This window comes from Trachypithecus francoisi, unplaced genomic scaffold (genome assembly GCF_009764315.1).
Source record: "Trachypithecus francoisi isolate TF-2019V2 unplaced genomic scaffold, Tfra_2.0 Lachesis_group5, whole genome shotgun sequence".
Lineage (NCBI taxonomy): Eukaryota > Metazoa > Chordata > Mammalia > Primates > Cercopithecidae > Trachypithecus > Trachypithecus francoisi.
Genome location: NW_022681470.1, coordinates 139,639,895 through 139,660,214, shown reverse-complemented (window position 1 = coordinate 139,660,214; position 20,320 = coordinate 139,639,895). Strand labels below are relative to the sequence as shown.

General features: G+C 52.5%; 2 protein-coding genes across 2 annotated transcripts; both read left to right on the top strand.

Moving 5' to 3' along the window:
* The first annotated feature begins 418 nt into the window (after window positions 1-418).
* ICAM1 (intercellular adhesion molecule 1) lies at window positions 419-18,348 on the top strand. The gene is made up of 7 exons (XM_033200285.1): window positions 419-719; window positions 4,563-4,826; window positions 15,231-15,536; window positions 15,783-16,070; window positions 16,152-16,406; window positions 16,530-16,775; window positions 16,862-18,348. The coding sequence occupies exons 1-7, from the start codon at window positions 653-655 to the stop codon at window positions 17,032-17,034; spliced, it is 1,599 nt and encodes a 532-aa protein (XP_033056176.1). The 5' UTR covers window positions 419-652; the 3' UTR covers window positions 17,035-18,348.
* Window positions 18,349-18,593: 245 nt separating this feature from the next.
* On the top strand, window positions 18,594-20,252 carry ICAM4 (intercellular adhesion molecule 4 (Landsteiner-Wiener blood group)). The gene is made up of 3 exons (XM_033200288.1): window positions 18,594-19,136; window positions 19,267-19,569; window positions 19,717-20,252. The coding sequence occupies exons 1-3, from the start codon at window positions 18,743-18,745 to the stop codon at window positions 19,833-19,835; spliced, it is 816 nt and encodes a 271-aa protein (XP_033056179.1). The 5' UTR covers window positions 18,594-18,742; the 3' UTR covers window positions 19,836-20,252.
* The last annotated feature ends 68 nt before the right edge of the window (window positions 20,253-20,320 follow it).

Sequence of the window (20,320 nt, the reverse complement as noted above, 5' to 3'; positions counted from 1 at the left end):
GGTGTCTGGCTCTGCTCTGGCCGCTTCTTAAGAAATGCCAGTGTCAGCTGGGTGGGGACATGACCCTAGGGGGAGGGGCACCCCTCAGTGGAGGGAGCCCCGGGAGGATTCCTAGTCCCCCACCCAGGCAAGGGGCTCATCCACTCGATTAAAGAGGCCTGCGTAAACTGGAGAGAGAGGACTTGAGTTCGGATCCCTTCGCAGCCTGGAGTCTCAGTTTACTGCTTTGTGAAATGGACACAATAACAGTCCCCACTCTCCGGAGTAGTTGGCAGTATTTAACAGTACTTAATAAACCGCTTAGCGCGGTGTAGACCGCGATTCAAGCTTAGCCTGGCCGGGGAAGGGGAGGCGTGTGGACCGGGAGCAGCCCCCGAGGTCATCGCCCCGCCACCGCCGCCCGATTGCTTTAGCTTGGAAATTCCGGAGCTGCAGCGGCCAGAGAGGGAGGACGACCCTGCTCGGCCCTGGCACCCTCTCAGTCCGGAAATACAGCAGCATTTGTTCCGGAGGGGAAGGCGCGAGGTTTCCGGGAAAGCAGCACCGCCCCTTAGCCCCCAGGTGGCTAGCGCTATAAAGGACCGCGCGCCCCACGGCGTCCCACTCGACGCTGAGCTCCTCTGCTACTCAGAGCTGCAACCTCGGCCTCTGTATGGCTCCCAGCGGCCCCCAGCCCGCGCTGCTCACACTCCTGGTCCTGCTCGGGGCTCTGCTCCCAGGTGAGTCAGGGGTGGGGATTGCTGTCGGGCCAGCTTCCCAAAACCCCGGGAGGACCGGCTCCCAGGTCAGGTCATGCATACTTAGGCAGCTGTTGATGGGAAGGCGGGCTAGAGACAGCGATTGAAAGGCAACAGTCAGTGGGTTCGAATCCAGACCCTGCATCACCTCCAAGTGTGGCCTCGGGCTATACATTGCAGCTTTGAAAAAGGGGGTTGGAGATGGAGGGGAGGGGTGGACCTCGCTTTGTTGCCCAGGCCGGTCTTGAACTCCTGGGCTCTAGTGTGAACCACTGCCTTGCTTGGCTAGATTGGGTCTCTGAAACTTCAGTTTCTCAGCTGTAAAATGAGAAACGTTTTACAGCCACCTGGCAGGGTATCTGGCCCAGCACAGCACCTGGCCCCAAGACTCAATCATGATGGTTTGGGAACTTGGCTGTGTGCCCACCCAACAAGGCTTAAGGGACCCCACCCACTTCAAGATGTATATTCTGTTCCTCATCCTCTCTGACCCTGGGGAAGTCCAGGGCTGCTTCTACTCAGGGGAATTCCAGAGCTGACTTATCCGTGGCCCAAAGCTGAGAAGTGGGAGGCGTCAGCACACCCTTCCCCAGCTCCAGCCTAGCTAGGGCAGAGGGCAGAGGTCAGAGGGTCTTTCATGGTGGTGTGAGTTTGGGGAACCAGGAGGGTGGGAGATTGACAGCTTGGTTAACAGCTCAACAAAGCCTCAGATCCAGGCCAGTGTGGTGGTTCGTGCCTGTAATCCCGACACTTCAGGAGGCCCAGACGGGTGAATCCCTTAAGGTCAGGAGTTGGAGACAAGCCTGGCCGACATGGCAAAAGCCCATCTCTACTAAAAATACAAAAATTAGCTGGCATGGCGGTGGGCGCCCGTGATCCCAGCTACTTGGGAAGCTGAGGCAGGAAAATCCCTTAAACCTACGAGGCGGAGGTTGCAGTGAGCTGAGATGATGCCACTGCACTCCAGCCTGGGAGACATAGAGAGATTCGGTCTCAAAAAACAAAGCGTTCTGATCCAGACTCAGACCCAGATCGCACTGCTTTCTAACTGAGTAACCATTTCCCTTTATGAAATGGGAATGGTCCCAGAATCTCCATTGGAAAATATATGGAGTCAGTGTTCTCACACCCCCATCCAAGATAGAACAAATCCGAGACAGGAATCTTTGAAGTGGGGCAGTGCTGGGCTCAGATATTTTTTCCCACCTTCGGAGGCAGCAAAATCTGAGGGACCTAATCCAAATAGGCTCGCCCTCCCTCCCTTCCTTCCTTTTTTTGAGACAGAGTCTCACTCTGTCGCTTAGGCTGGAGTGCAGTGGCGCGATCTGGACTCACTGCAACCTCTACCTCTCGGGTTCAAGCGATTCTTCTGCCTCAGCCTCCCTGAGTAGCTGGGACTACAGGCGTGTGCCACCACGCCCGGCTAATCACTGTGTTAGCCAGGATGGTCTCGATCTCCTGACCTCGTGATCTGCCCACCTCAGCCTCCCAAAGTGCTGGGATTACATGCATGAGCCACAGTGCCCACCCTGTAAGCCGCTTCTTTCTTTCTTTCTTTCTTTCTTTCTTTCTTTCTTTCTTTCTTTCTGAGATGGAGTCTTGCTCATCGCGCAGGCTGGAGTGCAGTGGCGCGATCTCGGCTCACTGCAAGCTCCACCTCCTGGGTTCACGCCATTCTCCTGTCTCAGCCTCCCGAGTAGCTGGGACTACAGGTGCCCGCCACCACGCCTGGCTAATTTTTTTGTATTTTTAGCAGAGACAGGGTTTCACCGTGTTAGCCAGGATGGCCTCGATCTCCTGACCTCGTGATCCGCCCGCCTCGGCCTCCCAAAGTGCTGGGATTACAGGTGTGAGCCACTGCGCCTGGCAGCCCCTTTCTTACCTGCACTTACCTGCAAGGTAGCCAGTTGCTACCCGCCCTGTGCTGAGTTACTTGTATTAGCAAGTAACAGGGTGGCTATACTTACCCACCTTACAGATGGGGAAATTGAGGCCCAAAGAGGGGAAGCTACATGTCTCAGGGAGTGAGGAGCCAGTCTGATTCCTGGAGGGCTGACTCTCTCCATCTTACTTCTTTGGAGGGAGGAGGGCACCAACTTCACGTTAAAATCTGGTTGGACACAGTGACTCACACCTGTAATCCTGGCATTTTGGGAGGCTTAGGTGGGAGGATCGCTTGAGGCCAAGAGTTTGAGATCAGCCTTAGCAACATAGTGAGACCCCATGTCTACAAAAATGTTTTTCAAATATTAGTCAGGTATGGTGGTGTCCTTTGGGAGGCTGAGGTGGGAGGATCACTTGAGCCCAGAAGTTCAAGGTTACAGTGAGCTATGATTGTACCACTGTATATTCCAGCCTGGGTGACAGAGGGAGACCTGTTAAAAAAACAAAAAACAGGCCGGGCGCGGTGGCTCAAGCCTGTAATCCCAGCACTTTGGGAGGCCAAGATGGGCGGATCACGAGGTCAGGAGATCGAGACCATCCTGGCTAATACGGTGAAACCCCGTCTCTACTAAAAATACAAAAACTAGCCGGGCGAGGTGGCGGGCGCCTGTAGTCCCAGCTACTTGGGAGGCTGAGGCAGGAGAATGGCTTAAACCCAGGAGGCGGAGCTTGCAGTGAGCTGAGATCTGGCCACTGCACTCCAGTCCGGGCGACAGAGCGAGACTCCGCCTCAAAAAAAAAAAAAAAAACAAACAAACAAACAAAAAAAAAACAAAAAAACCAATGGCTAAAATCCTCCCATGGCTCCCTATTGCCCTAAGTATAAAGAACACATGTGACCGGGCACTGTGGCTCATGCCTGTAATCCCAGCACTTTGGGAGGCTGAGGTGGGTAGATCACTTGAGGCCAGGAGTTTGAAAGCAGCCTGGCCAACGTGGCGAAACCCCGTCTCTACTAAAAATACAAAAATTAGCCGGGTGTGGTGGTGCTTGCCTTAGTCCCAGATACTCTGGAGGCTGAGGCAGGAGAATCACTTGAACTTCGGAGGCGGAGGTTGCAGTGAGCTGATATCGCGCCACTGCACTCCAGTCTGAGTAACAAAGCGAGACTCCATCTCAAAAATAATAATAATAATAAATAAAAGCACACATCTTTAGCACGGCCTTCAGTGCTCATGGGATCTTCCTTAAATGATCTCCCACGCTTCATCCTTGCTCACTCAGCTCCAGCCACCCTGCCCGAGGACTTCTGGACTTGCGTGGAACTTACTTCCGTTTTCTCTGGACAGCCAGCCCTTTCTCATCATTTAGATCTCTGCTGAGACATTACCCTGTCACCAAGGCACTGTCTATTCTATCACCCTATTTTGTTTTTGTCAAAGCTCGTATTAACATCAGTTATTAATTATCTTGTTTGCTCAGAATTTTTTTTTTTTTTTTTTTTTTTTTGAGACAGAGCCTCGTTCTGTTGCTCAGGCTGGAGTACAGTGGCACAATCTTGGCTCACTGTAACCTCTGCCTCCCGGGTTCAAGTGATTCTTGTGCCTTAGCCTCCCAAATAGCTGGGACTACAGGCACATCCCACCATGACTGGCTAATTCTTGTATTTTTAGTGGAGACGAGGTTTCGCCATGTTGGCCAGGCTGATCTCAAATTCTTGACCTCAAGTGATCTGCCTGCCTTGGCTCCCAAAGTGCTGGGATTACAGGCATGAGCCACCATGCCTGGCCTGCTCATGAATTTTCTCTTTAACTTCCACATCGAAGGCAAAGTATTGTCCTGTTAAGGCTGTGCCTCCAGCACCCAGCGCAGGCTGGGCGCACATTCCCATTGATGAACCTGATTTGTAATGCCTGTCACCTCTTCCCTCGTTTCTTCTAGGACCTGGCAATGCTCAGACATCTGTGTTCCCCCAAGAAGACATCCTGCCCCGGGGAGGCTCCGTGGTAGTGAATTGCAGTGCCTCCTGTGACCAGCCCATCTTGTTGGGCATGGAGACTCCGTTGCCTAAAAAGGAGATACTGCCAGGTGGAAACAACTGGAAGATGTATGAACTGAGCAATGTGCAGGAAGATAGTCAACCAATGTGCTATTCAAACTGCCCTGATGGGCAGTCATCAGCTAAAACCTTCCTCACCGTGTACTGTGAGTAACTGAGCCCGGAGGGCTGGACTAGGCAGACCAGAGTGGGAGAGACGTAGAGGGGCACCTGCAGTGGCCTGGGGGGATCTTTATCACTTGCTGGTAGGGTCAAGGAGGGGCTCCTTGAAGGGCAGGTGGGGACATCCTTAGAAAGTCCCTTTAGGCCGGGTGCGGTGGCTCACGCCTGTAATCCCAGCACTTTGGAAGGCCGAGGCAGGCGGATCACAAGGTCATGAGATCGAGACCATCCTGGCTAACATGGTGAAAGCCTGTCTCTACTTTAAAAATACCAAAAATTAGCCAGGCGTGGTGGCAGGCGCCTGTAGTCCCAGCTACTCGGGAGGCTGAGGCAGGAGAATGGTGTAAACCCGGGAGGCGGAGCTTGCAGTGAGCTGAGATCCGGCCACTGCACCTCCAGCCTGGGCAGCAGAGCGAGACTCCATCTTACAAAAAAAAAAAAAAAAGGCCGGGCGCGGTGGCTCAAGCCTGTAATCCCAGCACTTTGGGAGGCCGAGATGGGTGGATCACGAGGTCAGGAGATTGAGACCATCCTGGCTAACACTGTGAAACCCCGTCTCTACTAAAAAATACAAAAAAATAAAAACTAGCCGGGCGAGGTGGCAGGCGCCTGTAGTCCCAGCTACTCGGGAGGCTGAGGCAGGAGAATGGTGTAAACCCGGGAGGCGGAGCTTGCAGTGAGCTGAGATCCGGCCACTGCACTCCAGCCCGGGCGACAGAGCGAGACTCCGTCTCAAAAAAAAAAAAGAAAGAAAGTCCCTTTGTGAATTTTTTTGGGTACAATTAAAGTATCTACAGGCTGGGCATGGTGGCTCATGCTTGTAATCCCAGCACTTTGGGAGGCTGAGGCTGGCGGATCATCTTGAGATCAGGAGTTTAAGACCGAGAGTTTAAGTTTCGTCAACATGGCAAAACCCTGTCTCTACTAAAAATACAAAAATCAGCTGGGCATGGTGGCATGTGCCTGTAATCCCAGCTACTCGGGAGGCTGACACAGGAGAATTGCTTGAACCAGAGAGGCAGAGATTGCAGTGAGCCGCGACTCAGCCACTGCACTCCAGTCCGGATGACAGAGCAAGATTCCATTTCAAAAAAAAAGGTATCAACAGGAATTCAGTACATTTGAGCATTCAAGAATGCCATCTCTCTATGCCTCACTCTTTGAACATATGACAAGGTCCTGCATCAGAAACTTTAATATAAGATGCGAATTAAGCCAAGTGTGGTGGCTTGTACCTATAATCCCAGCTACTCCAGAGGCTGAGGCAGAAGGATGGTTTGAGCCCAGGAGTTTGAGACTGGCCTGGGAAACATAGTGAGACCCGGTTTTTTTTTTTTTTGAGACAGAGTCTCGCTCTGTTGCCCAGGCTGGAGTGCAGTGGCGCGATCTTGGCTCACTGCAAGCTCGCCTCCCGAGTTCACACCATTCTGCCTCAGCCTCCCGTGTAGCTGGGACTACAGGCGCCCGCCACCGTGCCTGGCTAATTTTTTTGTATTTTTAGTAGAGACGGGGTTTCACTATGTTAGCTAGGATGGTCTTGATCTCCTGACCTCGTGATCTGCCTATCTCGGCCTTCTAAAGTGCTGGGATTACAGGTGTGAGCCACCGAGCCCAGCTGAGACCCTGTTTCTACCAGGAAAAAAAAAGTAAATAATTTTGCTGGGCCTCGTGGTGTGCACCTGTAATCCCAGCTGCTCCTGAGGCTGTGGTGGGAGGATTGCTTGAACCCAGGGGTTCGAATCCTAGGAGTTCGAATCCAGCCTGGACAACATAGCAAAACCCCATTTTTATTAAAAAAAAAAAAAAAAAAAAACAACAGTTAAAACTAGCCTGGGATGGCATTTTTCACATACTGGCAACAACTGAAAGAATTGATAACAGCTGTGCTGGCAAGGCTATGGGAACGTAGGCAGTCCTAGGACAGTACTATTGGGAGCATAAATAAGCCCAACCCTATGGCGGGAAATTGGACATCAGTTCTCAAAATGTCATGGGCTGGGCGCAGTGGCTCATGCCTGTAATCCCAACACTTTCGGAAGCCAAGGCAGGCGGATCACCTGAGGTCAGGAGTTCAAGACCAGCCTGGCCAACATGGCAAAACCCCATCTCTACTAAAAATACAAAAATTAGGCCGGGCGCAGTGGCTCAAGCCTGTAATCCCAGCACTTTGGGAGGCCGAGACGGGCGGATCACGAGGTCAGGAGATCGAGACCATCCTGGCTAACACAGTGAAACCCCATCTCTACAAAAAAAAATACAAAAAAACTAGCTGGGCAAAGTGGCGGGCGCCTATAGTCCCAGCTACTCAGGAGGCTGAGGCAGGAGAATGGCGTAAACTCGGGAGGCAGAGCTTGCAGTGAGCCGAGATCCGGCCGCTGCACTCCAGCCTGGGTGACAGAGCGAAACTCCGTCTCAAAAAACAAAACAAAAATTAGCCAGGTATGGTGGAGTGTGCCTATAGTCCATACCTGGGAGGCTGAAGCAGGAGAATCACTTGAACCCAGGAGGCGGAGGTTGCAGTGAGCCGAGATCATGCCACTGCACTCCAGCCTGGGTGACAGAGTAAGACTGTGTCTCAAAAAAAAAAAAATTAGCTAGGCATGGTGGCATAAGTCTAATCTCAGGTACTCATGAGGCTGAGGTGGGAGGATCACCTGAGCCCGGAGAGATAGAGGCTGCAGCGAGCTATGATCATGCCATTGCACAACAGCATGGAAGACAGAATGAGACCCTGTCTCAAAAACAAAAACAAAAAAACAGAAAAAAAAAAAAACCCAGTCCCGGAAAGAGGTCTATAGGTGTCCCTACCTACAAGGGAAGTGGTGGGAGTCATGGCATTATTCACTGCCACTTTGTACAAAGGGCAAATGGGAAAGGCTAGAGAGAGAAAGCGTGGCTTGGCCATACCACAGAATAGCATGTGACCGACCGTGTAGAAGAATCAGGAAGTTCCTGTGAACTGAAAAAGAAGCAGCTCTGGGTGTATTGTAAAGTCAAAATGAAAGAAGGTGGCTGGGTGCAGTGGCTCATGCCTGTTATCCCAGCACTCTGGGAGGCTGAGATGGCGGATCACCTGAGGTCAGTAGTTCGAGACCAGCCTGACCAACATGGAGAAACCCTGTCTCTACTAAAAATACAAAAAAAAAATTAGCCAGGCATGGTGGCGCATACCTGTAATCCCAGCTACTTGGGAGACTGAGGCAGGAGAATCTCTTGAACCTGGGAGGCAGAGGTTGCGGTGAGCCGAGATTGCACCATTGCACTCCAGCTTGGGCAAGAAGATCGAAACTCCGTCTCAAAAAAAAAAAAAAAAAAAAAGAAAAGAAAAGAATGAAAGAAGGTATGTTGAATATGAATGGCATGCCACCCTCACATTAGGGAGTGGCAGAGGGGCAGTTTCGGGGAGGCTGTATTTATGTATAAAATAGTCCTAAAAGGAAGTGGGAGAAATGACAGTATTAGTTGGCTGTGAGAAGAGAGGCTGGGAGGCTGTGGGAGAGGGCTTGAGTGTGGAGAATTCCATTTTTTTTTTTTTTTTTTGAGACAGAGTTTCACTCTTGTTGCCCAGACTGGAGTGCAATGGCACGATCTCTGCTCACTGCAACCCCCACCTCCCGAGTTTAAGTGATTCTCCTGCCCCAGCCTCCCGAGTAGCTGGGATTATAGGCACAAGCCACCATGCCCGGCAAATTTTGTATTTTTAGTAGAGACAGGGTTTCTCCATGTTGATCAGGCCGGTCTCGAACCCCAACCTCAGGTGATCCGCCCGCCTCGGCCTCCCAAAGTGGTGGGATTACAACGTGAGCCACTGTGCCCGACTGAGAATTCTTTTTTGTTGTTGTTGTCTTTTTGAGACGGAGTCTTGCCGTGTCCCCAGCCTGGAGTGCAATGACGCGATCTCGGCTCACTGCAACCTTTCCCTCCTGGGTTCAAGCGATTCTCCTGCCTCAGCCTCCCAAGTAGCTGGAATGACAGGCGCCCACAACCACGCCCGGCTAATTTTTGTATTTTTAGTAGAGACGGGGTTTCATCATGTTGGCCAGGCTGGTCTTGATCTCCTGAACTTGTGATCTGCCCGCCTCGGCCTCCCAAAGGCTGGGATTACAGGCGTGAGCCACCGCGCCCAGCTGAGAATTCTCTTTGCGTTCTTCCTACTTTGGGGACTTTGAATGGTGGGAATGAGTTACCAAGGCCAAAATAAGGAATTCAAATGAAAACAAAACAAAATCAAAGAAGAAAAAACAGAAGGGCACTGGGCAGGCCAGGCACAGTGGCTCTATATGCCTATAATCCCAGCGATTTAGGAGGCTGAAGTAGGAGGATCGTTTGGAGGCCAGGAGTTGGACACCAGCCTGGGCAACACAGCAAGACCCCATATCTACAAAAAATAAAAAACCTAGCCAAGCGTGGGTGGCATACTTGTAGTCCCAGATAACTCAGGAGGCTGAGGTGGGAGGATCACCTGAGCCTGGGATGTCCAGGCTGCAGTGAGCCGTGATGACACCACTGCACTCCAGCCTGGGTGACTGAGAGAGACCCTGTCTCTAAAAAATAAAAACTGGCCAAGTGGCTTTGGGATTCGCCTTGGGTTCCAGTCCTAGCAAGGCCTTTAACATTATGGAGGACATGGCTTCTGTGTTTACCTCGCAGTCAGGTGAGACCTCCTCTGATGGGTAAAATGACACGGTGAGGGACAAAGGACGTTCTCCTATCATTGTGTCAGGACAAGGAAGCCTCTGGGTAAATGATCAGCTTTGCTTCTGATTTGGAGGGTGGGTGAGCAGATGCTGACCTTCCCAGGTGAGGGAGGTCCCTGAACATTGCAAGCAGCTTCTGAAACCCCAGGGAAACCTCTTTGAAGGTCTTTTCTACACCTCTGCCTGATACGTGTTTTTTTTTTTTTTTTTTTTTTTTTTTTTGAGACAGAGTCTTGCTGTGTTGCCCAAGCTGGATCACTGCAACCTCCATCTCCCAGGTTCAAGCAATTCTCCTGCCTCATCCTCTCTAGTAGCTGGGATTACAGGCACCCGCCACCATGCCTGGCTAATTTTTGTATTTTTAGTAGAGACAGGGTTTCACCAAGTTGACCAGACTGGTCTCGAATTCCAGATCTCTTGTGATCCACCCGCCTCAGCCTCCCAAAGTGCTGGGATTACAGTCTTGAGCCACCACTCCCGCCTCTGCCTGATAGCTGAGAGCGTAGAATTCCAGGTTTGAGACCTGGCTCTGCCACATTTCTCCCTCTATGACTGTGAGTGCCCCGCTTTGCCTGAGTTTTTACCTCTGTGAAATGGAGCAGATGGCTGGCACAGGTAGCAAAGGAGTAAAAGGTGTGTGGGAGGGTGTTACCTGAGAGAGACTCTAGCTTGGTCTTGCGCCACCCCTGGTGTAAACATAAAGAAGCCTCCCTGGATGGCTCAATCTTCTCCAAAAAGGTTAGAGGTGTAATTCCTAGAGGAGGTGACCACTAGCTGGGCTTTGAAGGATGTGTAGGAGTTCATAAAGACAGGCATTCTGGGCAGGGGCAACAGCCTGGGCAAAAGTTGGGAGCAGGGAGGAATCTTGATGGGGGCAGGAGGAGGAGGAGGTAGGTTAGTGTGGGCCAGGTGCAGTGGCTCATACCTGTAATCCCAGCGCTTTGGGAAGCCAAAGCAAGAGGATTGATTGAGCCCAGGAGTTCGAGACCAGCCTGAGCAACATAGCGAGACCCTATCTCTAAGAAAAAATAAAAAATTTAGCAGGGTACAGTGGCATATGCTTGTACTCACAGCTACTCTGGAGGCTCAAGTGGGAGGATCATTTGAGCCCAGGTATTTTTTTGTTTTTGTTTTTTTGAAATGGAGTCTCTCTCTGTGGCCCAGGCTGGAGTGCAATGGTGCCATCTTGGCTCACTGCAGCCTCTGCCTCCTGGGTTCAACCAATTCTCCTGCCTCAGCCTTCCAAGTTGCTGGGATTACAGGTGCCCACCATCATGCCCAGCTAATTTTTTTGTATTTTTAGCAGAGATAGGGTTTTACCATGTTAGCCAGGCTAGTCTTGAATGCCTGACCTCAAGTGATTCTCCTGCCTCGGCTTCCCAAAGTGATGGGATTACAGGTGTGAGCCACCGAGCCTGGTCAAGCCCAGGAATGTGAGGTTACAGTCAGCTGTGATTGCGCCACTGCATTCCAGCCCGGATGACAGAGAGACACCCTACCCCTAAAAAAAAAGAAGTTGATTGATGGGAGGAGGGGTGAGGTTGACAGTGCCTTCAATGCCAGGTGGAGGAGCTGGGACTTTCCTTCTCGGGGTGATAGGGAGTCTTGGAGGGTTTGTGAGCAGGCCAGGGATTAGATAGCTGAAGGCTGGATTTACCGGAAGCCAAACAGCAGTTGGCTATGGTCCTTGTCCATGTGGTCCATGTTGTGGGCAGTGACCGTATCCAAGAAGGGAAGGACAGACAAGTATTTGAATACTTCAGTGACCAGGATTTGGTAAAGGACTGAAGGTCGGCCGGGCGCGGTGGCTCAAGCCTGTAATCCCAGCACTTTGGGAGGCCGAGGCGGGCGGATCACGAGGTCAGGAGATCGAGACCATCCTGGCTAACACGGTGAAACCCCGTCTCTACTAAAAAAAAAAAATACAAAAAACTAGCCGGGCAAGGTGGCAGGCACCTGTAGTCCCAGCTACTCGGGAGGCTGAGGCAGGAGAATGGCGTGAAGCCGGGAGGCAGAGCTTGCAGTGAGCTGAGATCTGGCCACTGCACTCCAGCCCGGGCCACAGAGCAAGACTCTATCCCAAAAAAAAAAAAAAAAAAGGACTGAAGGTCAGAGTCAAGAGAGGTGAGAGCAGGAGAGACTCCCTCTCCTCTGCACCAGGCAGCTGAGCTGGGTTTCCTCTAGGGGCTGAGGTTTGAGGGTACCTCAAGTTCTGTAAGAGTCTGTAGGAGGTGGTAAGAAAGAAGAGCTGGAGGTCAGAGTTTTCTTGACCATATATATATATTGACCATATATATATATATATTTTAACAGCTTAACAGCTTTCTGTTTTATTTTTAGACACAGGGTCTCACTTTGTCACCCAGGCTGGAGTGCAGTGGTACAATCATAGCTGACTGCAGCCTCCAACTCCCAGGTTCAAGAAATTCTCCTCCCACCCTTAGCCTCCTGAGTAGCTGGGACTACAGGTGTGGGCCACCAGAAAGCCCAGCTTGTTTTTTTTTTTTTTTTTTTTTTTGGTGTTTGTTTTGAGATGGAGTTTCGCCCTTGTTGCCCAGGCTGGAGTGCAATGCCACGATCTTGGCTCACCACAACCTCCGCCCCCCAGGTTCAAGCAATTCTCCTGCTTCAGCCTCCTGAGTAGTTGGGATTACAGGCATGCGCCACCACGCAAGGCTAACTTTGTAGTTTTAGTAGAGACGGGGTTTCTCCATTTTGGTCAGGCTGGTCTCAAACTCCCGACCTCAGGTGATCCACCTGCCTCGGCCTCCCAAAGTGCTGGGATTACAGGCATGAGCCACTGTGTGACCTTTTTTTTTTTTTTTGAGACGGAGTCTCGCTCTGTCGCCCAGGCTGGAGTACAGTGGCGTGATCTCAGCTCACTGCAAGCTCTGCCTCCCGGCTTCACGCCATTCTCCTGTCTCAGCCTCCCGAGTAGCTGGGACTACAGGCGCCCACCACCATGCCCAGCTAATTTTTTGTATTTTTGGTAGAGATGGGGTTTCACCGTGTTAGCCAGGATGGTCTTGATCTCCTGACCTCGTGATCCGCCCACCTTGGCCTCCCAAAGAGTTGGGATTACAGGTGTGAGCTACCACGCCTGGCCTGGCCAGGCTGGTCTTGAACTCCTGACTTCAGGTGATCCATCCTCTCCGGCCTCCCAAAGTGCTGGGATTACAGGCATGAGCCACCAAGCCTGGCTGAAGCACAGCTTGTTTTTTATTTTTTATTTTTTTTGAGAAATGAGGTCTCGCAATGTTGCCCAAGCTAGCCTTGAACTCCTGGCCTCAAATGATCCCGCCTTGGCCTCCCAAAGTACTGGGATTACAGGTGTGAGCCACCATGCTCCAGCCTTGCTTTCTTGAGATATGATTTAGAATACCATAAAATTCATCCCTTTTAAGCATACAATTCAATGACTTTTGTACAAACAACCATGACTACAATCTAATTTTAAAATATTTCCATCACTCTAAAAATGAAACCTCCTGCTTATATACAGCGACTCTGTCTACCTCTTAAGTGAATTCATAATACTCCCACCTCTAATAACCCTATTTTACAGTTAAGGAAACTGAGGTTCAGAGAGACAAAGTCACTTACCCACAGCAAAGAAGCAAGACTGGATATCAAATGCAGGACCCCCGGGTCCTGATGCTTTTTTTTTTTCTCTGAAAGAGAATCTCACTGTGTCACCCAGTCCAAAGTGCAGTGGCGCGATCTTGGTTCACTGCAATCTCTCCCTCCTGGGCTCAAGTGATCCTTTCACCTCAGCCTCCCAGGTAGCTGGGATTACAGGCACACAACACCACCCCTGGCTAATTTTTGTATTTTTAGTAGAGACGGGGTTTCACCATGTTGGCCAGGCTGGTCTTGAACTCCTGACCTCAGGTGATCGCCTGCCTCAGTCTCCCAAAGTGTTGAGATTATAGGCATGAGCCACCACGCACAGCCTTTTTGTTGTTAGGCTCTGTCATTCATGACTTTTTTTTTTTTTTTTTAAATAGAAATGGGGTTTTTCTTTCCCAGGCTAAAGTACAGTGGCATGATCACAGCTCACTGTAGCCTTAAACTCCTGGGCTCAAGTGAGCTTCCTGACTCAGCCTCTCAAGTAGCAGGGACTACAGGTGTGTACCACCACACCCAGTTAACCATTCATTCATTCATTTATTTTGAGATGGAGTCTCGCTCTGTCACCTAGGCTGGAGTGCAGTGGCACAATCTCAGCTCACTGCAACCTCCACCTCCCAGGTTCAAGCGATTCTCCTGCCTCAGCCTCCCAAGTAGCTGAGACTACAGGCATGTACCACCATGCCCAGCTAATTTGTGTATTTTTAGTAGAGATGGGGTTTCACTATGTTGGTCAGTCTGGTCTCGAACTCCTGGCCTCGTGATCCACCCGCCTTGGCCTCCTAAAATTCTGGGATTAAAGGCATGAGCCAACGCACCCTGCCAACCTGTTTATTTTTTATTTTTCTTTGAGATGGGGGTCTCCCTATGTTGCCCAGGCTTGTCTTGAACTCCTGGCCTCAGGTGAGCCTCTTGCCTTGGCCTCACAAAGTGCTAGGATTACGGCCTGAGCCACCACACCTGGCTAACAGGTTTTTTGTTTTGTTTTGTTTTAAATAATGTCTAGGCCAAGTGTATTTGCTCTCACCTGTAATCCCAGCACTTTGGGAGGCCAGGGTGGGCAGATCACTTGAGGTCAGGAATTGGAGACCAGCCTGGGCAACATGCTGAAACCCCGTTTCTACTAAAAATACAAAAATTAGCTGGGTATGGTGGCGCATGCCTGTAATCCCAGCTACTCAGGAGGCTGAAGCAGGAGAATCGCTTGAACTCAGGAGGCAGAGGTTGCAGTGAGCCAAGATTGCGCTATCGCCCTCCAGCCTGGGTGACAGAAGGAGACCCAGTTTAAAAAATTAATTAATTGGCCGGGCGCGGTGGCTCAAGCCTGTAATCCCAGCACTTTGGGAGGCCGAGACGGGCGGATCACGAGGTCAGGAGATCGAGACCATCCTGGCTAACACGGTGAAACCCCGTCTCTACTAAAAAAAATACAAAAAATTAGCCGGGCGAGATGGCGGGCGCCTGTAGTCCCAGCTACTCGGGAGGCTGAGGCGAGAGAATGGCGTAAACCCGGGAGGCGGAGCTTGCAGTGAGCTGAGATCCGGCCACTGCACTCCCGCCTGGGCAACACAGCGAGACTCCGTCTCAAAAAAAAAAAAAAATTAATTAATTGATTAAAAATAAAAATACAAAAATTAACCAGGTATGGTGGTATGTGCCTGTAAATCTAAGCTACTCAGGAGGCTGAAGCAGGAGAATTGCCTGAACCCCAGAGGCGGAGGTTGCAGTGAGCCGAGATCGAGCTACTGTTTGCCCAGTCTAGAGCATTGAGCTGCTGAATTTATTTGACCAGACACCTAGCAATTGACTTTGAAGTTCTTTTCCACTTTTCACTCTAAGATGCTGCTGTCATGAATAAGGAATTTTTTGATCCCCTTCACAAACACTCGGGTCCCTCTTACCAGCTTTCACTGAAGATCTTGACATTCCTATCTGCTTAGGTGTCTGGGAGTGTTTGGGGGAGATATCGAAGAGGTGGGGCTCCCAGGCAGGTGCGGTTTGTCTGTTAGGCAGGCAGCAAGGTCCAGTTCACCAGACACCCCCACCTCTGTTTTCCTGCAGGGACTCCAGAACGGGTGGAACTGGCACCCCTTCCCTCTTGGCAGCCGGTGGGCAAGAACCTTACCCTACGCTGCCAGGTGGAGGGTGGGGCACCCCGGGCCAACCTCACTGTGGTGCTGCTCCATGGGGAGAAGGAGCTGAGTCGGCAGTCAGCGGTGGGGGAGCCCGCCGAGGTCATGACCATGGTGCCCGTGAGCAGAGATGACCACGGAGCCAATTTCTCGTGCCGCACTGAACTGGACCTTCGGCCCTATGGGCTGGGGCTGTTTGAGAACACCTCGGCTCCTCACCAGCTCCAAACCTTTGGTGAGGATTGAAGAAGCCAGCAGGGAGAGGCTGGAGGTGGGGTATCCTGCAATGGGGTGCCTGTGGCCACAGGATCTTTTGAGACGGGTGTGGCCCCGGCTAAGGGAGGCATGTGTTCTAGGCATATGTAACCTAGGCTGCTGAGTCACCCTGGAAGAGGACTTCGCAGGAGGGGGAATGAAATGCCCCAGAGAAGGGCTTCAGGATGTCCATCCCTGTCTGCTCACACCTTCCCTCTCTCCCTAGACCTGCCAGCGACTCCCCCACAACTTGTCAGCCCCCAGGTCCTAGAGGTGGACACGCAGGGGACCGTGGTCTGTTCCCTGGACGGGCTGTTCCCAGTCTCAGAGGCTCAGGTCTACCTGGCACTGGGGGACCAGAAGTTGAACCCCACAATCACCTATGGCAACAACTCCCTCTCGGCCAAGGCCTCAGTCAAGGTGACCGCAGAGGAGGAGGGCACCCAGCGGCTGTTGTGTTCAGTGATGCTGGGGACCCAGACCCAGGAGACACGGCAGACAGTGACCATCTACAGTAAGAAGGGGCGGGGCGGAGCGGGGCTTCTCGGGGGTGTGACCTGAACCCGGGGCGGGGCTCACTGTGTGCTCATCCCAGGCTTTCCGGCACCCAACGTGATTCTGACCGAGCCAGAAGTCTCAGAAGGGACTGAGGTGATAGTGAAGTGTGAGGCCCACTCTACAGCCAAAGTGACGCTGAATGGGGTTCCAGCCCAGCCACCGGGCCCGAGGGCCGAGTTTCTGCTGAAAGCCACCCCAGAGGACAACGGGCGCAGCTTCTCCTGCTCTGCAACCCTGGAGGTGGCCGGCCAGCTTGTACACAAGAACCAGACCCGGGAGCTCCGTGTCCTGTGTGAGTGGGGCTGCTGGTCAATGACCCCTATCCCCCAAGGCCCAATCCCTGAAGTCCCATCAGGTCTTGCCCTCCAAGTCCTGCCCCTACCCACCTCCATGTCATCTTGTTGTGTTTTTCCAGATGGACCCCGACTGGACGAGAAGGATTGTCCAGGAAACTGGACGTGGCCAGAAAATTCCCAGCAGACTCCAATGTGCCAGGCTTGGGGGAACCCCTTGCCCCAGCTCAAGTGTCTAAAGGATGGCACTTTCCCATTGCCCATTGGGAAATCAGTGACTGTCACTCGGGATCTTGAGGGCACCTACCTCTGTCAGGCCAGGAGCACTCGAGGGGAGGTCACCCGCGAGGTGACCGTGAATGTGCTCTGTGAGTGAGCCGGCGTGCAGAGCTGGGTGGGGGAAGGGGCCATGAACCCAATGCAATCCTCACCCCCCGTTGTATCCTCCCCACAGCCCGCCAGTATGAAATGGTCATCATCATTGTGGTAGCAGCCGCAGTCATCCTGGGTATTGCAGGTGCCGCCACGTACCTCTATAACCGCCAGCGGAAGATCAGGAAATACAGACTACAGCAGGCTCAAAACGGCACCCCCATGAAACCAAACACGCAAGCCACGCCTCCCTGAACCTATCCCAGGACAGGGCCTCTTCCTCGGTCCTCCCATATCGGTGGCAGTGGTGCCACACTGAACAGAGTATGCCATGCAGCTACACCCACTGGCCCTGGGATGCCAGAGGACAGGGCATTGTGCTCAGTCAGATGCAGACAGCATTTGGGGCCATGGTACCTGCACACCTAAAACACTAGGCCACGCATCTGATCTGTAGTCACATGACTAAGCCAAGAGAAAGGAGCAAGACTCAAGACCTGATTGATGGATGTCAAAGTCTAGCCTGATGAGAGGGGAAGTGGTGGGGGAGACATACCCCCACCATGAGGACATACAGCCGGGAAATGCTGAAACTTGCTGCCTTTTGGGTATGCTGAGACCCCACAGACTTACGGAAGAAGTGACCCTCCACAGACGTGTAGCATCAAAACACAAAGGCCCACACTTCCTGATGGATGCCAGCTTGGGCACTGCTGTCTACTGACCCCAACCCTTGATGATATGTATTTATTCATTTGTTATTTTACCAGCTATTTATTGAGTGTCTTTTATGTAGGCTAAATGAACATAGGTCTCTGGCCTCAGGGAGCTCCCAGTCCTAATCACATTCAAGGTCACCAGGTACAGTTGTACAGGTTGTACACTGCAGAAGGGTGCCTGGCAAAAAGATCAAATGGGGCTGGGACTTCTCATTGGCCAACCTGCCTTTCCCCAGAAGGAGTGATTTTTCTATCCGCACAAAAGCACTGTATAGACTAGTAGTGGTTACAGGTTCAGGGATTACCCAGTAAGGCCTTATTCCTCCCTTCCCCGCAAAACTGACACCTTTGTTAGCCACCTCCCCACCCACATACATTTCTGCCAGTGTTCACAGTGACACTCAGTGGTCACTCCTGGACATGAGTGCCCGGGGACTATGTCCAACCGATGCCTTGTCCTCTTATCCTGTTTGCATTTCACTGGGAGCTTGCACTATGCAGCCAGTTTCCTGCAGTGATGAGGGTCCTGCAAGCAGTGGGGAAGGGGGCCAAGGTATTGGAGGACTCTCTCCCAGCTTTGGAAGCCTCATGCGTGTGTGTGTGTGTGTGTATGTGTGTAGACAAGGTCTCCCTCTGTCACCCAGGCTGGAGTGCAGTGGTGCAATCATAGTTCACTGCAGCCTTGACCTCCTGGGCTCAAGTGATCCTCCCATCTCAGCCTCCTGAGTAGCTGGGACCATAGGCTCACACCACCATACAAGGCAAATTTGATTTTTTTTTTTTTTTAAGAGACAGGGTCTCGCAACATTGCCCAGACTTCCTTTGTGTTAATAAAGCTTTCTCATCTGCCTCAGCCTTATGTGAGTTGAGGGGAGGTGTCACATCCAGCTGGAGTCCTTTCTAAGCAGCCACAGCCAGATCCTCCCACTTCCTCCCCCAAGAAAACATTGTGGGTTGATGGCCATACCCTGAGGTTCTGGTCCAAATCTGGGACTTTCTATGACCTTCTGGTCTCTAGTGAAAACTAAAGACTCCTCTCCAGAAAAAAACATTTGGTTTCCAATGAGGCCTGGAATCTCATTCTTGACCCGGGGAGGGGAATTTTTGCAGGACTCCCTGGCCCTCCGTTGGGGCCTCTCGTCTCTCTCTAGGGTGGAGTCGAGGAGGCGGGGCTGCGGGCCTCCTTATCTCTAGAGCCGGCCCTGGCTCTCTGGCGCGGGGCCCGTTAGTCCGGGCTTTTTGCCATGGGGTCGCTGTTCCCCCTGTCGCTGCTGCTTTTTTTGGCGGCCGCCTACCCGGGAGTTGGGTGCGCGCTGGGACGCCGGATTAAGCGGGCGCAAGGCCCCAAGGGTAGCTCTCTCGCGCCCTCGGGGACCTCAGTGCCCTTCTGGGTGCGCATGAGCCCGGAGTTTGTGGCTGTGCCGCCGGGGAGGGAAGTGTGGCTCAATTGCAGCAACAGCTGTCCCCAGCCGCAGAATTCCAGCCTCCGCACTCGGCTGCGGCAGGGCAAGACGCTCAGAGGGCCGGGTTGGGTGTATTACCAGCTGCTCGACGTGAGGGCCTGGAGCTCCCACGCGCACTGCCTCGTCACCTGCGCAGGAAAAACACGCTGGGCCATCACCAGGATCACCGCCTACAGTGAGGGACAGGGGCTCGGTCCCGGCTGGGGTGAGGGGAGGGGGCTGGAAGAGGTGGGGGGAGGGTAGTTGGCAGTCAGCTCTTTAGGGAGCGCCCGCGGACCTCACGCAGAGGCTCCCCCTTGCCTTAGAACCGCCCCACAGCGTGATTTTGGAGCCTCCGGTCTTAAAGGGCAGGAAATACACTTTGCGCTGCCACGTTACGCACGTGTTCCCGGTGGGCTACTTGGTGGTGACCCTGAGGCTTGGCGGCCGGGTCATCTATTCCGAAAGCCTGGAGCGCTACACCCACCAGGATCTGGCCAACGTGACCCTGACCTACGAGTTTCCTGCTGGACCCCGCGACTTCTGGAAGCCCGTGATCTGCCACACGCGCCTCAATCTCGAAGGCCTGGTGGTCCGCAACAGCTCGGCACCCATTACACTGATGCTCGGTGAGGCACCTCTGTAACCCTGGGGGCTAGGAGGAAGGGGGCAGAGAGAGTTATGACCCTGAGAGGGTGCACAGACCAGGCGTGAGCTCCACGCGGGTCGACAGACCTCCCTGTGTTCCGTTCCTAATTCTCGCCTCCTGCTCCCAGCTTGGAGCCCCGCGCCCACAGCTTTGGCCTCCGTTTCCATCGCTGCCCTTGTGGGAATCCTCCTCGCTGTGGGCTCTGTGTACCTGTGCAAGTGCCTATCTATGAAATCACAGGCGTAAAGGGGGATGTTCTATGCCGGCTGAGCAAGACAAAAGAGGAATATGGAACCATTTGGGGAATCGGCCAGACATGGTGGCTGACACCTGCAATCCCAGCACTTTGGGAGGCCGAGGCAGGAGAATCGCTTGAGCCCAGGAGTTCGAAACCAGCCTGGACAACATAGTGAGACCCCGTCTACGCAAAAAATACAAAAATTAGCCGGGTGTGGTGGCCAGCACCTGTGGTCCCAGCTACCCAGGAGGCTGAGTTGGGAGGATCGCTTGAGCCCTGAGAGTCGAGGTTGCAGTGAGCCTTGATGGTACCACTGCACTCCAGCCTGGGGTACAGAGCAAGACCCTATCTCCAAAAATAAAATAAAAATAAAAATAAATATTGGCGGGGGAACACTCCAGAATCAATAAAGACTTCCTTAACCAGCCTCTGTCCTGTGACCTAGGGGTCCGCATTACTGCCATTCTTCGGGGGACCTTTTTTTTTTTTTTTT

Bases quoted from the DNA above. Each gene is read 5' to 3' on its own strand.
- ICAM4 (XM_033200288.1), top strand. From the start codon at position 18,743: ATGGGGTCGCTGTTCCCCCTGTCGCTGCTGCTTTTTTTGGCGGCCGCC. The intron at 19,137-19,266 runs GTGAGGGACAGG...CCCTTGCCTTAG, and splicing joins CACCAGGATCACCGCCTACA to AACCGCCCCACAGCGTGATT. The intron at 19,570-19,716 runs GTGAGGCACCTC...TCCTGCTCCCAG, and splicing joins ACCCATTACACTGATGCTCG to CTTGGAGCCCCGCGCCCACA.
- ICAM1 (XM_033200285.1), top strand. From the start codon at position 653: ATGGCTCCCAGCGGCCCCCAGCCCGCGCTGCTCACACTCCTGGTCCTG. The intron at 4,827-15,230 runs GTGAGTAACTGA...GTTTTCCTGCAG, and splicing joins AACCTTCCTCACCGTGTACT to GGACTCCAGAACGGGTGGAA. The intron at 16,776-16,861 runs GTGAGTGAGCCG...TCCTCCCCACAG, and splicing joins GGTGACCGTGAATGTGCTCT to CCCGCCAGTATGAAATGGTC.